The sequence below is a fragment of the Acinonyx jubatus genome, chromosome B1 (genome assembly GCF_027475565.1).
Source record: "Acinonyx jubatus isolate Ajub_Pintada_27869175 chromosome B1, VMU_Ajub_asm_v1.0, whole genome shotgun sequence".
Taxonomy (NCBI): domain Eukaryota; kingdom Metazoa; phylum Chordata; class Mammalia; order Carnivora; family Felidae; genus Acinonyx; species Acinonyx jubatus.
This window is the reverse complement of record NC_069382.1, coordinates 185,368,148-185,383,364: the sequence shown is the minus strand read 5'-3', so window position 1 is coordinate 185,383,364 and position 15,217 is coordinate 185,368,148. Positions and strand designations below refer to the sequence as shown.

General features: G+C 40.7%; 1 protein-coding gene across 2 annotated transcripts in view; it reads right to left on the bottom strand.

The window, feature by feature from the left end:
• Window positions 1-15,217, bottom strand: part of KCNIP4 (potassium voltage-gated channel interacting protein 4) — a 223,975-nt gene that overhangs the window by 27,732 nt on the left and 181,026 nt on the right. For both annotated transcript variants that reach the window (XM_027046156.2, XM_053217520.1), the window contains exon 3: window positions 4,669-4,738. In XM_027046156.2, the coding sequence (XP_026901957.1) occupies window positions 4,669-4,738 (70 nt within the window). The remainder of the gene's footprint in view (window positions 1-4,668; window positions 4,739-15,217) is intronic.

Genomic DNA, 15,217 nt, shown 5'->3' with positions numbered 1-15,217 from the left:
GTGAAGTTGAAAAAATGCGGAAATTTTGTAGTTGGGGGACAAAATTTAGGGATGCTTCGGATAAGAAGGTATCCTGGATTCTATGTAGTTATCTACATTTAACAAAGGTAGGAACGGGTACCGTTAGTAACTTAGCTACGGTCACCTAGTTAGTTAATGCTAGAGTTGGTAACGACATCAAGACATTCCAACACGAATTCTGAGAAACAAAGGATGTTAAGAAGAATAAAGGATGCTAGAAAGAAAACTGAAGACTCCTTTGTTCCACATTTTATAGATGTCTTAAAAGTATTGTTCTACAATTTACAGTGGAACAACCTGAGGCCCAGAGAAATACACCATTTGAGTCATATGCCTTGGTGGTGACTCAGTCTATCCACAAACCCAGGACTCAACTTAGTCTAGTGAATTTAACCCAACTATTTCCAGACCACACCGATAATACCAACTAACCCCTTGATTAAAAAAGCCATCAATGCACATACATTTCAGAGAATTTGAACAAATGCAGTTGGTTATCATGTTCCAGGTCTGTGGATTGAAATCAATCTGGTTGATTTTCTTCTTCCTACTATAAATCGCTACTCCCACTTGAATTCAAGCATAAGGTACAAAATTAGTTTAATGCATTTGAATATATGATTCATGCACTGTTACTGAGGTAAGGCAGCTTCGTATACACGAATAGTAGTTTCTGTTTAATAAGGCCTCTGTAAATCACCCTGAAAATTCTTAGAAATATTGTCCCAGGTACAAGAAGGATATGCAGTGAGTGGTGTTATTAAAAAAAATCTTTATACCTCTTGACCCCATCTAAGTGCCTCAAGAGCCTTGTATACAGTGACTGCTCAATAAGTGTTTATTGGCTGAAGTCTTCAGACTGGAACTAATTCATTTGCTCCTTCTATAGCTATCGGATGCCTGGTATAGGCAAAGTAAGTGCAAAATCTCCACTACATGAGGAGGAGTAGCCCAGGAAACTGAACTTTTCACGAGCTTTTGGAATGCTCTGTGAGCTGAGAGCTTCCCAAAGCTTCCACTGTACATGGAGTCGAAAAGGCATTGCTGTAACAAGACCAGTAACAGCTCCAACCAGCCATTCGTTTCCTCTCAGCTTGGTTTATAGGGGGCCCACTTTATTCCCCACAAACAAGCGGCTTCTGTTCAGGTCAGTTGTGCCGACATCCAGAACACCACACCAGTTGTGCTTGGAAAGCCATCTGGCTAAGCAGTAGAGAAAACTGGGAGCCTGACACAATACAAATTGTAGCAGGTTCTGTGGATAAGACAAAGTATTTTCCTGGAGGAAACGGTGAGACGTTGTGATTTATGGACCCATCATTGTTAGCGCTCATAAGGAGAAACCTGCTGCTTTTAGACCAAAATACATGGCTCTATAGAACCGTGAGCATGGCCATAACATGAATTTGTCTGCCGTCAGAGATTATGTTCTTCCTCGGGACATTTCCCTTTTTCTAGCCGCGCTGCAAGATACAATTTGCATTGTGGTGTTAATTTCTTAGATTGTAAGTCATGATTCTTCAAGATATGTCACTTCCTTCAGTAATGGCTGGTACTTTTAGATTTATCCATTCAATTAACATGAATAATCAAAGAATTTTTAAGAAAGCAAAAATGATTTTTCCTCAAATCCCTTTAGATTTGGTAAGAAGAATCATTTGCAAAGGATTGTGCTTAAGTAGATGTTCTCCAATGCCAAAATGCTATTTTTCAAATAAAGATAAATTTTTAATGTGGAACTCTATCCTATTTGTAGCATGTAGTAACTTTCATTTGAGATAATAAAAAGTAAAGAATTCCTTTTGTGCTTGGTGCTTTGATATTACTGTTCATCAATATGCGGACAGACACTGAGATATAATGTAAACATGATTTTTCTTCAAAAACTCCATGGTTTTTAAACAACTTAGAAATATGTTAATGAAATGATATTCCGAGTTCTTTGTTAATGCAGACAATGGGCCCATTGCAATCTAGGCATCCAGCCCCATGACCAGTAGCTGTCTGTGGGTTGTTACTAATGAGAGGGGGTAAGGGGACTGGTCCCGATGAGAGATCCAAATTCATGTAATAACAGGTCACCTTGTGTTTTCTCAGAATTCTAATTTAATTCTTTTTAAAGGGCCGTCTTAAATGAAAATGTCTATTTTGACAACTCATGTGTAAAATTGTTTTTAACCCCCTAAAATATCGAAAACCAAAAGAGAATCTAATTTGTGTCTGAAAAGAGCTAATACTTAAGTGTTCTATACTTTCAAAATGCCTTTTGCAAGTATTCTTCCATTGTCCCGTTACAGCCACCATTTGAGATGCACGTCATTCATTCATTCATGCATGCATGCATCATTCATGCAATCATCCCTGCACGTTTTCTCTCATTTATACTATATGTGTCAAGGGTGATTACTTGTCAGTCACTGTCCCACCACCCGTGAATATGGCAGCAAATAAAACACAAAACCCTTTGGTCCCTCTTACTAGTGGGGAAAGAGACAATAAACAACAACAAGAATAGGTAAAATATGTATTATTAGGTGTTCTTGAGTGCTAAAGAGAAACATAAAGCCGGCATGGAGAGAATTTAAGGGGTTGTGGTTTATGATAGGGTGGCTAGGGAAAGTCTTGCTGAGAAGGTTGCATTTGATTTTTTTTAATGTTTTGTTTTGTTTTGTTTTGTTTTTTGAGAGAGAGAGAGAGAGAGAGAGGGAGACAGGCAGACAGAGCGTGAGCAGGTGAGGGGCACAGACAGAGGGAGACACAGAATCTGAAGCAGGCTCCGGGCTCTGAGCTGTCAGCACAGAGCCCCACCTGGGGCTTGAAGTCCTGAACCCGGAGATCATGACCTGAGCCAAAGTCGGATGCTTAACCAACTGAGCCACCCAGGCGCCCCAAGAAGATTGCATTTGAATAAAAGCAAAGATGGTGGGACATTGAGATGGAAAAATAATCCCAGGCAGAGGGACTAACAAATTCAAAAACCCTGAGGCAGCAGCATGACTGGTGTGCGGCGGGGACAGCAAGGAAGCCAGTGTGGCTAGAACATAGTGAGTCCTTTAAGGGGTGTGGGATGAAGGATGAGGCAGAGAGGGAGCAGGAGACCAGGGATTACACTTGTGGACCACTGTGCAGGCTGCGGCTTAGGCTCTGATGCGACGGAAGGTTCAGAGTAGAGCAGTGACCAGAGCTGGCTTATGCTGAACAGGATTACTCCGGGTCATGTTAGGAACCCCCCCTGCTGGGGGAGCCAGAAAGAGTCAGAATCAGAGACTAGTTTAGAAACTATTGCAGTTACCTTGGTGTGAGATGATGGAGCTCCTTTAAGCGGGAAGCAATAAAAGATGATGACAAGGAAATGGATGAACTTCTCTGCACCTTGGTTTCCACATTTATCAAGAAGGCAGAGTCACAGCTAGGGGAGTTGGGAGGTGGGCGCAGTGCATGCCAGGGTCAGGCACGTGTTCGACGCCTCACAGATGGTAACTACTTCAGCCTAGGTCGGTTTACCTGGAGAGATTCCTTTCTATTTCCTCCCTATCCATCAGCTGGTGTGGTTGTGCCTGAAGGTGCTCTTGTAATGCTAGGATTTGAAGCCTAACCTTCCCTGTACACCTTACATCAACATTTCCCATCTGCTCCATTAAACTAGAACATTCTTTTGGACAGGTACCACACCTTATTCCTCTTACATTGCCAGCACCTAACACATAGCTGGGCACACAAGAGACTGTGTAACAAGTTTGACCAGGCCTCCTGTTGAATGACCAAAGGAGAACCTGCAAGGTCAAATGGCAAATAGTTTCCCACTCATCCCTAACACGTATGTGTTATCATTATGCTTTCCTTGTTTATTTTCCATTTAAAATAATATTTAGAGGTGCGCGTGGGTGGCTCAGTCAGTTGAACATCCAACTCCTGATCTTGGCTCGGGTCATGACCTCGGGTCATGGGATGGATCCCCGCAAAGGCTCTGCACTGAGTGTGGAGTCTGCTTGGGATTCTCTATCCCTCTCCCTTTGCCCCTCCGCCCTCTCTAATAATAATAACAACAACAATGTTATTATTACTATTATTTAGGGTGATATTAATTTTCTCAGATGTAGGGAGAGAGGTGATAGTAAGAGGTCCTAAAAGAGAAAGGGCAGAAAGAACACTAGGTGAGGTTACAGAAAAATGTAGATTCTAAGCCATACCTGCCACTTAGTGAATGCGTGACCCTGAGCAAACCATTTAGCTGCTCTAAAGCCCAGATTTCACATGTGAAAATGGATGATAATTATATTTGTCCTAATTTTCCGTGTGCAGAGAATCAAATGATACCTATAACGCACATTAAAGAGCTTTGTGGCATTTCTAGGACCAAGCCATCGTAGTCCAAAAGTGCTTGTGCATTTGATAGCCATAGTCTGAGGCACACAGTAATACTACTTTCTGCGTGCAACTGAAGAGTGAAATCCTGGATATTTGACAACTTGTAAGTAGCTCACTTTTATGATATATTGGAAATTATACGCACTCGTATGCTGTGTATTAACTCTTTTACATAGCGATTAAAAATGTAGAATCATGCCATAAAAGCTTAAACCATACTCAAGATTGCAAGCATAATTCTAATGGAGAGTATGTTAACAAGTCCACATTTGCACTTACCTCCCTGTGGAAAGAACTGTGAGTAAATCTCTTTGAAGGTTTCTTCATTAACAACACCACTGGGACATTCCTAAAGAAAGTCGTAGAGAAGCAATATGAGCAAAGTGTTCATAAAACTGATTTTTTGCACATTTTGAAACAGAACTCTCTTTGCTTTGCTGTGCAAAGCAGCACCAAGGAAGTTAACCACCCATCCATTTTCTTCAGAGGATAAAAGGACACAATAAATTTCTCTTTGTTCCAGTTCTCACAGAATGAAAAAAAATTACAGATGTAAAAATCTTTGCATATTATAAATATTAAAGCTGGTCTGACACATTAAAGAACACACTGCTGCTTTTAAGAACACATATGCTTATTATCAACAAGGTAAGAGAAAATTACATTGTTTTTCCTAGAGCAATGATTGCAAGATGATTTGATATGCTCTTTGTTGGATTTTGGTGCTGTGTTCCTCTGGCAATTTGCTGGACCCACATAATCTGTAGTTCAGGGAGAAAATGGTGTGCTCCATTTGCTCTAAGATGACCCAAGCAGGAATGGTTCCTAATTTCTGTCAACAGTTTGTTCAGGAGTGCATAATAACATGGATTGTAACAAATGACCTTGAGTGAGACAGGACCTCAAGATATGTTTAATTTCTGGAGAGGAGGGTCTGAAAAGAGGTCTCAATGTAAAGATTTCCCTTTTTTGACCCATGGGTGGAGTTATTCAAGACTGATGGATACTGACCTTGGGAACTCTACTAATGTCAGATCACTGACCTGGTGGGACCAGAGGAAAAGGCTACCCCTCCCAGGGTAGATTAGGCATTTTCTACAAAAGGAACTAAAATCTAAAATATTAGAAGAGATCTGTGTTTGTGCTGAAAATGGGGACTAAATAAAGATCTTAAACAAAGATGAGGGCAAAACTTCTTCCACTTTCTGGAGTTAAAGAATGGTCTGGTCAGGAATCTGATGTGTAGCGACCCCTCCAGCAGCGAACACTGACAATCATGTGATAATCTGACATCACGTCACATGTGGGATGTTAATTGTACATTGAATGTGTGGAAGTGAGAAGCTCTGTCTCATCTTTTTGAGCAGCTTCTCATGGACAGTCCCGTATTATCTGAGGTCCCTTGCTTTTGGACTCATGGTGCTCCTATGCTGCCTGGCTCTCCCCAGGATTCACGGGGGAGCATCAGAGGTGTGCTAACTTCTCTGCCTTTACACAGGAATATTCTGTGTACTTTAAATTTGACATTGTTCCTGGGATGCTCAAAAATCATCTGATGTGGTTTTAAAGCTTCTCTTAACCCTTAAAATCACTGTCCCCTCATGAATAAACTTGATTTATTAACTTGATCTTTCTTTATTTCAATGAGCCAGTTACAGCTGTAACGGGTTTTACATGAGAAGTTTTCTATTTTCTCTCATTCATTGGTTTGAAAGGTAGGGCCTTTGATATATGAACACAATTTAAAATAATGGTTTCAATGTGAACTTGTGTTTACAGAGCTTGTCAATGCATATTTCTCCCATTTGAACGTTATAATAAACCTATAACTTAGGTATGTACATTCACTGAAGCAGAACTGGAGGTTCTGTGGTCAAGTTCCCTTTTAATCAGCTAGCCAATAGGGGAGCTGGAATGAGGGCTTGAGATTTTCCTGATTTTCCCACAAGATTTGGGATTAGATGACCCTTCTAAAAATAATCACCCCCCAAGGCCCTAAGAGGATTTGAGCAAAGAAAAGACAATCAAAAACGAATGAGAAGAGAAGCAAGTGAACTATTACAGTTAATTTTATGTGTCAACTTGTCTGGGTCATGATGCCCAAGTATTTGGTCAAACATTATTCTGGTTATTTCTGTGAGGGAATTTTGGATAAGATTTACAGTTAGATCGGCAAACTTTGAGTGAAGCAGATTGTCCTCCATAATCTGGGTGGGCCCCATATAATCAGCTGAAGGCCTAAATAGAAGAAAGTTGGAAGCCTGGGTGGCTCAGCTGGTTGAGCATCCAACTCTTGATTTTGGCTCAGGTCATGATTTCATGGTTCATGAGTTTGAGACCCACATCGGGGGCTCTCTTCTCTCTCTGCACTCTCTCTAAATAAATAAATAAATAAATAAATAACTTAAAAAGAAGAAGAAGAAAATCTAATCTCTTCTGAGCAAAAGGAAATCCTTCAGCACACTACTTTCTGACCTGATTTGCAACTTCAGCTTTTCTAGGTTCTATGGCAGACTGCCTTTGGACTCAAACTATAACTTTTTCCTGAGCCTCCAGCTTGTCTGCCTCCACCATCAGATTCTGAACTGGCTAAACCACCGCAATCATGTGGGCCAATTACTTAAAATAAATCTCTTACTGTTTACATACACATCCCTTGCTTCAGCTTCTCTAGAGGATCCCAACTAAGATATAAATGAATGAACAATCAACGGCTACAACTACAAAAGGAAAAAGAAAATGGCGTGTATCTAGCTAATCACTCAAAAGTTTTGATTCAATGACTTTCAGTTGGCAGCAACAGAACCAATTTTAAGAGTAAATAAGCATCTTGCAGTCGGGTCCTCTGACACATGGAAATTGTCATTTGTTGGCTGTTTAACTCTGAGCCATCTGCTTGGGGTGGTAAGAAGAGAAATAGATGGCTGTGCCACCAGGTGGACAACTTGTGGAAGGTCCAGCTAGAAACCTACCTGGGAGGTAGACTCTTGCAAGAGATGAAGATGGAAAGTAAAGGGCCATCTGCCCTCAGCAAACTTGTCAGCTGCCTTTGATTGCTAGATGCATTCAGTAGATATATCTTATAACATGAAATCAAATTTAGAAATTGGCTGTCTCAGATTGTTTGTTTTATGTTCCATCACACGAATAAGTCAGATAAAACCCTCTCCGCCCTTTGAAAGCTCTTGGCCAAGTTTTTGGGTGGTCATTCTCACCAGGTGAATTTGTCTTTACCCATCTTGCATTCATTACATTAATTTACATCTTTAACCAATACATATTGTATGCTGATTATTCTCACAGTTCTCAAGGAATTGGGGAAGCAGCAGTATAAACAAGTCAAAGGTCTTGCCCTCATGGGGCCTACATCAAAAAAAAAAAAAAAAAAAAGACAAAAGAGATAAAAGGAAATCCACAGAGTCAGGATCTTGTATTTGTTCTAAAGAGTTCTTATGGAAAAGCAATGCATTTTACGACCTTCAGGTGAGAATGATCAACTAACTTCTAGAGGGCCTTAGTGATTTACAAAATGGTGCAAACGATCTATTCTCTAACTTTTTCCTCATCTCTTTTGTGGAATGGTTTCTGCACAGAAGTAGTATCTCCACCTCTCCATCAAGAATAAATTTGATCAGGTGGTGAATACAACTAAATATATATGATCAACAATGCAGCTATATTAGTAGGTTAACTCTTGTGGCAAACAAGCCCCCAAATATAACAAGTTTAAAAGAATGTGGTATATTTCTTGATCATCTAACCATCTAACTTGATGGTTCTCTCCAGAATCTTTAAGGGACAGAGACTAATGGAATCTTGGCCATCTTCGTGTGGCTTCTAAAGTCTGTGATTTTCTCATCCAGAAAGAGAAAACGATCATTGAGGAGTGTCTGTGGGAAGTGTTTATGGACTAGGTCTCTAAGTGCAGAGTGCTACGCATAATTTCCACTCTCATTTTGGTAGAAATAATTTAATGTCTACCCCAAACAACGAGACAAATCTCACGTGCCCATTCACAGATTTGGTGAATGGTTAGCAGTGTTTGTCTCAGAAGCTTATTTGAAAGATGCTCCATGGGGCACCTGGGTGACTCAGTCAGTTAAGCATCTGACTCTTGATTTCACCTCAGGTCATGATCTCGCGATTGGTGAGACTGAGCCCCAAATCAGGCTCTGCACTGACAGTGCATAGCCTCCTTGGGATTCTCTCTCTTTCCTCTCTCCCTGCCCCCAACCCCTGCTCTCTCTCAAAATAAATAAATAAACTTTAAAAAATGATTATTCTGTCAAAATGTGCTCTCCACAGAAAAAAATAAGGAAATAAAATAAAAATTGCCCATAATTATACTACTGTAAAGCTATTTTGGTCATTTATCTACATATATATTAATACGCCATACAAATAAAATTGGGATAATACAAGAATATACTTTGAATCTTATTATTTTTTTAACTTAACAAAACATCCAGAACATTTTCCATGTCATTATTTTTAATGGCTGCGTAATTATGTGTCCACTGAATTTCCCATATTGTTGGATATTGAGGGGATTTTAGCATTGGGGGACTATATAGGAATAATGATGTAATTAATATTTTAGCACATACATCTGATTGCACCTATGGTTCTTTTTTTATGAATAATCCAGAAGGAGAATCATGAGACCAAAAGGTTTAAACCATTTGAAGGCTCTTCATATGAACAGCCATATTGCTTTCCAGAAAGACTGCATCAACATATACCACCACTGCTGGTTTAGGAGAAAGCTTCACATCTAGACAGACTGCTGACCAGAATCACATGGGGATTTGACATGCTCCAAATCCCACGACAAATAGCAATAATTTGCTTCCCTTGTGAATCTAATCATCATTCTGGAAAATACCAGAGGACATCAGGCATTTATACAGATCCCTCTGAGGGATAAAGGGATGTGTGTGTTTTTTGTGCAGATGAGGATGCATTTTTTTAAATTAATGCTTTTTTTTATTATAATTTTTCATTTTTTTTTTAACATTTATTTATTTTTGAGAGACAGAGACAGAGCACAGGGCAGGGAGGGGCAGAGAGAGCAAGGGAGACACAGAATTCAAGCAGGCTCCAGGCTCTGAGCTGTCAGCACAGAGCCTGCCGTGGGGCTCGAACTCATGAGCTGTGAGATCATGACCTGAGCCGAAGATGGGACGCTCAACCGACTGAGCCACCCAGGCGCCCCGATGAGGATGCTTTAATGGCAATCTGCTGAACCACATTACCGCAGTCATAACTATGTATGGAGCACATATTCAATGCCTTCTTACATACATTATTTCTTCTAACATTTTCACTAACCCTGAAAGGTGGTGATTAGAGATGAGGAAAATGAAAGTTGAGAAATAACAATTAAGTAACTTGTTGGAGTCACAGTTTTACAGACTCATCCATTGGTTTATTCTTTCAACAAATAGTTATTTAGAACATTCTATGCCTCAGGCACTGTTCTAGGCACTGAGGAGTTTAAAAAAGTTCCAGTTTTGCTCTTATAGAATTTAAAGTTCAGTGGAATCAAACTCATACTTCCTTAACCTTTAATTGCGATGTTGTCTTGCCTTCTGGATTATTATCTTTTTTTTCTACCAGGACTTAAGAAATGGCTTCTGGTGAGCCATCCATGTAAACACTTACTTTGGGAAGACGCACAGTGGTTTCTGTTCCCAGAGACCACCTATCATGGTTGTGTTGAAGGCAATACCATGTAAAAGGAAGCCATTCAATCAAAACTGGGGACATTGGTTACAAATATACATATATATATATATATACACACACACATGTACACATGCACATACACACACGTATATAGTGAATTACACTTTGATTTGTGGCAAATGTTGTGTTTCTCTTTTTTTGAGAAATCATTGCCTTTAGTCCAACAAGGGTCTATATACCTTCCTCCTCACCATATACAAGTTACTCTAATTATGAATGGCTAGACACTAAAGTGCTCTGGAAAAAGTTCCAGTGTTTAGGACAGGTTAAATGAACTACTTCATCAAGTGTCAAGGAGCTAGAGTTTCCCGGCAGTTTCTGGCTGCCACATTAATCTGCTATGACCAGCGAGATGTTCCTTTATTGCTCCTTAAACCCTTCACTATGATATGATCAGTATGCAATAAATGTAGATTGAGATTTTCTTAGCACATAACTGCTATACATTTGTCAGCTGGTGAAAAGACACTTGCCTTTTGGGGCCTTCCAGATGCATTCCTTGATGATCCATTTCAATTCCTTTGGATAGTGTCCTGATACACGTGAGGGCCCAAATCAGTTGCAAATGTATGATGAATATTTTGCTACTGCTAACGTCAATGCTAATGAAGTAGTGATTTTGATAACAATTAACATGATGATGATGGTGATGATGATAAGCAAATACGTCCGAGCCCTTTCTATGTTCCAAGCATTGTATTAAATGCTTTATGCCGATAGATGCTAGCATACCTCCATTTTTCAGATAAGCAAACACCCTTCGATACAAAGTGACCATTAGAAAATGGCAGATTAGTCTCTTGATCAGAATCCAGAAACGTGAATGTTTAGTCAACTTTAGAGAAAACCCAGTTCAGTGACTTCATTTTATTGTTATTATTTTTTAATGTTTATTTATTTTTGAGAGAGAAGGAGAGACCGAATGTGAGCAGGGGAGGGCCAGAGAGAGAGAGGGAGGCACAGAATCCGAAGCAGGCTCCAGGCTCTGAGCTGTCAGCATAGAACCTGACACAAGGCTCGAACTCATGAACCGTGAGATCACGACCTGAGCCAGAGTCAGATGCTTAACCGACTGAGCCACCCAGGCGCCCCTCAATGGCTTCATTTTAAATGTGAGGAGATGAGGCTGAGGTTATAGGAATTGTCCATTAGCACATGGTGGGCTGCTGAGCCTTCTTGTGTCTGGGTTTCCTGAGGTCTAGGCTCCTGCATGGATTTCAGAAACCCCTTCATGTCCAAACAATAGCTGGCATGTTCTGCCTGGCAGTATTTAGAATAATCTAGTGAAATTCTTGTGCTTCTGGGCTCTGAACTTAAGTATAACTGGATTGAACCCCTATTCTGCCACTGCAAAGCTATATAACTTCGGATAAATGGTTTAGTCTGAGTCTTATTGCCCTCCCTTCTAATATGGGGATAACGATTGACATCAGAGAGCTGTTAAGAGAATTAATAAGACACTGTATGTTCTGTGATTATCTTAACGCCCTCTTTGTATATTTGCTCATTAAATAGGAGTCGTGAGTATGGTAGTAACAATCTCAAACTTGGTAAGCAGAACTCCATTACACACAGTCAGTGTAGCATCAGTGCAGAGATACCAGAGTTAACTGGTATTCATCAAAGGAGTTGAACCTAGTATAGTTCAGGTCTGACATAATGCAATGAGCTTATAGGGGCTCCTGGGTGGCTCAGTTGGTTAAGCGTCCGACTTCAGCCCAGGTCATGATCTCACAGTTTGTGGGATCAAGCCCCGCGTCAGGCTCTGTGCTGACAGCTCCGAGCCAGGAGCCTGCTTTGGATTCTGTGTCTCCCTCTGTCTCGGCCCCTCGCATGCTTATGCTCTGTCTCTGTCTCTCAAAACTAAATAAACATTACAAAAATTTAAAAAATGTAATGCAACGAGCTTACAGCAAATATGAGTTATGTTTCCTCTTCTAGCACCATAAATTGAACCAACTCCAATATCATCAGGGTTCACCCTCAAGGGCAGGGAAATACTGCAACTGTAGATGACAGCTGAGAAGAATAAAGGCCACAATATTGGAAATAAATGTTAGTAGAACCCCAGCGAACTTTTATTCATTGATTTAGAGAAAAGTTGCCCCTAGACATACTTAGATGAGTATGTTAGAAATACAGCAGTCCATGAAACATGTTGGGAACGGTGATTTGGAAAGAGATCCATGCATGGATAGGAAATTGCTAAAGGAATTATTTTCTTTTTAAAAATTTTTTAAAAATGTGTATTTATTTTGAGAGGCAGAGTGCGAGCAGGGGAGGGGCAGAGAGAGAGGAAGACACAGAATCTGAAGCAGGCTCCAGGCTCCCAGCTGTCAGCACAGAGCCCAATGCGGGGCTCCAAGTCACAAACCGTGAGATCATGACTTGAGGTAAAATCAGACACTTAACCGGCTGAGCCACCCAGGCACCCCTAAGCATCCATATGTTTCATCAACTCTCACAACTACTTCTGCTGCTAAGTAGAGTATAGTTGGTGGCGGCTGTGAGGTGCTTCCACTGAAAATCCTCAGTTTCTACCAACAGAAATGTCACGGCATCCTTGTTTTTTCTGACAGCTGTTCTTTCAGTTATTCTCCAGAGGAAGTCGGCTGACACCTGTTTGAGAAGTAGCACCAGCAGACTGTGGACAGAATTACACAAACAGAACACAAACGCCGGACACCGGACACTCAGATCAGAGAAAAGAAAGAGGAGGGCTCATATCACTACCCAAATCAGGTGAGTCTCCATCCATCCATTCCTCTGGTAAAGAGAGCTGGCAGTTAAGTTGGCACTTCTTAGAGGAAGTTACCTTCTTAAGCAGTACACTTCCTGTTACCACACTTAACGCGACTGTGTGCAAGGTCAGAAGCAGAGACCAGCAAGCATCGGGACCCGTAGAAGGATTCCGGGCAGCAACTCAGGAGAGACACAGAAAGGGAACAGCTGAAGCAGATAAGGCAAGGCGGACAGGATTTCATGTGTGGGAGACTCCAGGGCGATTGATCAACAAGTTCTTCCTGCTTCGGAACATGTGGAAAGATTGCATTTGATGGGCCCCTAATGGTTGGGTGGGACCACATGACACATTCTGTCCAATGAATGGAAAGCAGAAGTGACACTGTGATATTGTAATTTATAATAAGAAATATATATTCGGTCTTTGTCCCTGGCACAGAGCTGCTAAAACCATTGGATTTTCCTAGGTTGAGAGAGATAAAGTCCTGTTATGTTAATGAGGTGACTTCTGGATCCCACCTGACAATGGGGGCTGGTCGCCCTGGGAGCCAGCCATATGATTAGAAGGTTGGAACTTTCACTTCCACATGTCTGACATCTGGGGAAGGAAGAGGGGCTAAAGGTTGGGTATGATCACCAATGACCAATGATTTTTTCAATTGTGCCTATGTAACGAAGCCTCCATAAAACCCCCAAAGGGCAAAGATCAGAGAACTGGGTTAGTGAGCATATGGAGATTTGGGGAGAGTGGCATGCTTGGAGCTGGCATGGAAACTGTCCTATGCATCTCTTCTGCCTGGCTGTTTGAATTAAGTTGGATTGTAGAACACCAAGATGGTGTTGGAGAATTGCCTGGCAGTGTGGGGAGTCTCCCATAGGGGAATTCCTGATCAATTCCTGATCACGTCAGAATTGTGATCAGACCATTTTAGACACATCACTTTTGGGAAACGGCGTATAATTGCAGATGCCAGACGTACCAGAGCTCTCTTTTCTTTCTGCCTTGGCAATCATGTGCAAGATGGTGGCTGCTCCATTAACAAAAGTCCTTGAAGGACATCTATGAGCAAAATACCCCTGCTGAGCAGAGATGAACATGGAAAATGAATGAGAAGTACATCTTTTAACATTTGTAGTCACTGAGATTCTGTTACTAAATAATATTCTGACTGATACACGAGGAGAGGACAGAAAAGGCATTCTTCCCTTTTCCATAATAGCTAAATGATTTTATTGGTTACATGGTGAGGAGGTATTTGAAATTCATCTGAGAACTTACATGTATATATTTGTTTATACCTAAGTGAGTTTAATAATAAACTATGAAGTTTTTATTTTGAGTATGAATCCAACAGTTTACTAATTATTTGCTATTTTACAAAGTCATAATTTAAAACTACTTTCAAATGACCACTATGTTTACCACATGGACTCGATCCAGTTATTACAGTTAAGATTCTGGTGCCTGTAGTGCTCCCAAATCAGATAAGAAGACTCCTTACAGAGGATGCTTTAACAAGTGTATTTTTGTCCAGCTGTGTTCTATGCTACAGATATATCATAACATTTGGGAATGATATACTAGCTTTTTATTTTCTTCATTTTCAAGATGTGAACATCTCAAGCTGAGTTATAGTATAATTGTTTCATAGCCAAGAAAACTGTTTATCCTTTGAGATTTTCTTTTGGATTTCCCATTGATTAGTTGACTAAACTGTTGAAAGAAAACACCACACCACCTCCCGTAGGGATTACTTTCACAAGACAGAATGAACTCACTGATACAATAAGTATGAAGGATGGAACGTTTCATTTTCAGAGATCGGCAATAGGAAAGCATGACTCTTTACATATTCTTGTGCCCTGTTTAATTCCTAATCCAAATGGGAAAGCATACGTTCTTTTAAATTAAATTCCACTCCCGGGGCGTCTGAGTGGCTCAGTCAAGCGTCCAACTTCATCTCAGGTCATGATCTCATGGTTCGTGGGTTCGAGCCCTGTGTTGGGTTCTGTGCTGACAGCTCAGAGCCTGGAGCCTGCTTTGGATTCTGTGTCTCCTCTCTCTCTGCTCCTCCCCTGCTCAGTCTCTCCCTCTCTCTCTCTCTCTCTCTCTCTCTCTCTCCCCCTCTCTCTCTTTCTCGAAAATTAATAAACCTTAAAAAAATTAAAAAAATTAAATTTCACTCCCCACTTCCTTCATTAGGAATGGGGTTGCTCTGAAAAGTCATTCTCTGAGTAGCATGACAATTTAAAAATGCCCTGGCATTTCACAACGATAGGGGAATTTCAAAATTTAAATGGTGTTGTGTCATGACTTGTACTGTTGATAGCCCCAGAT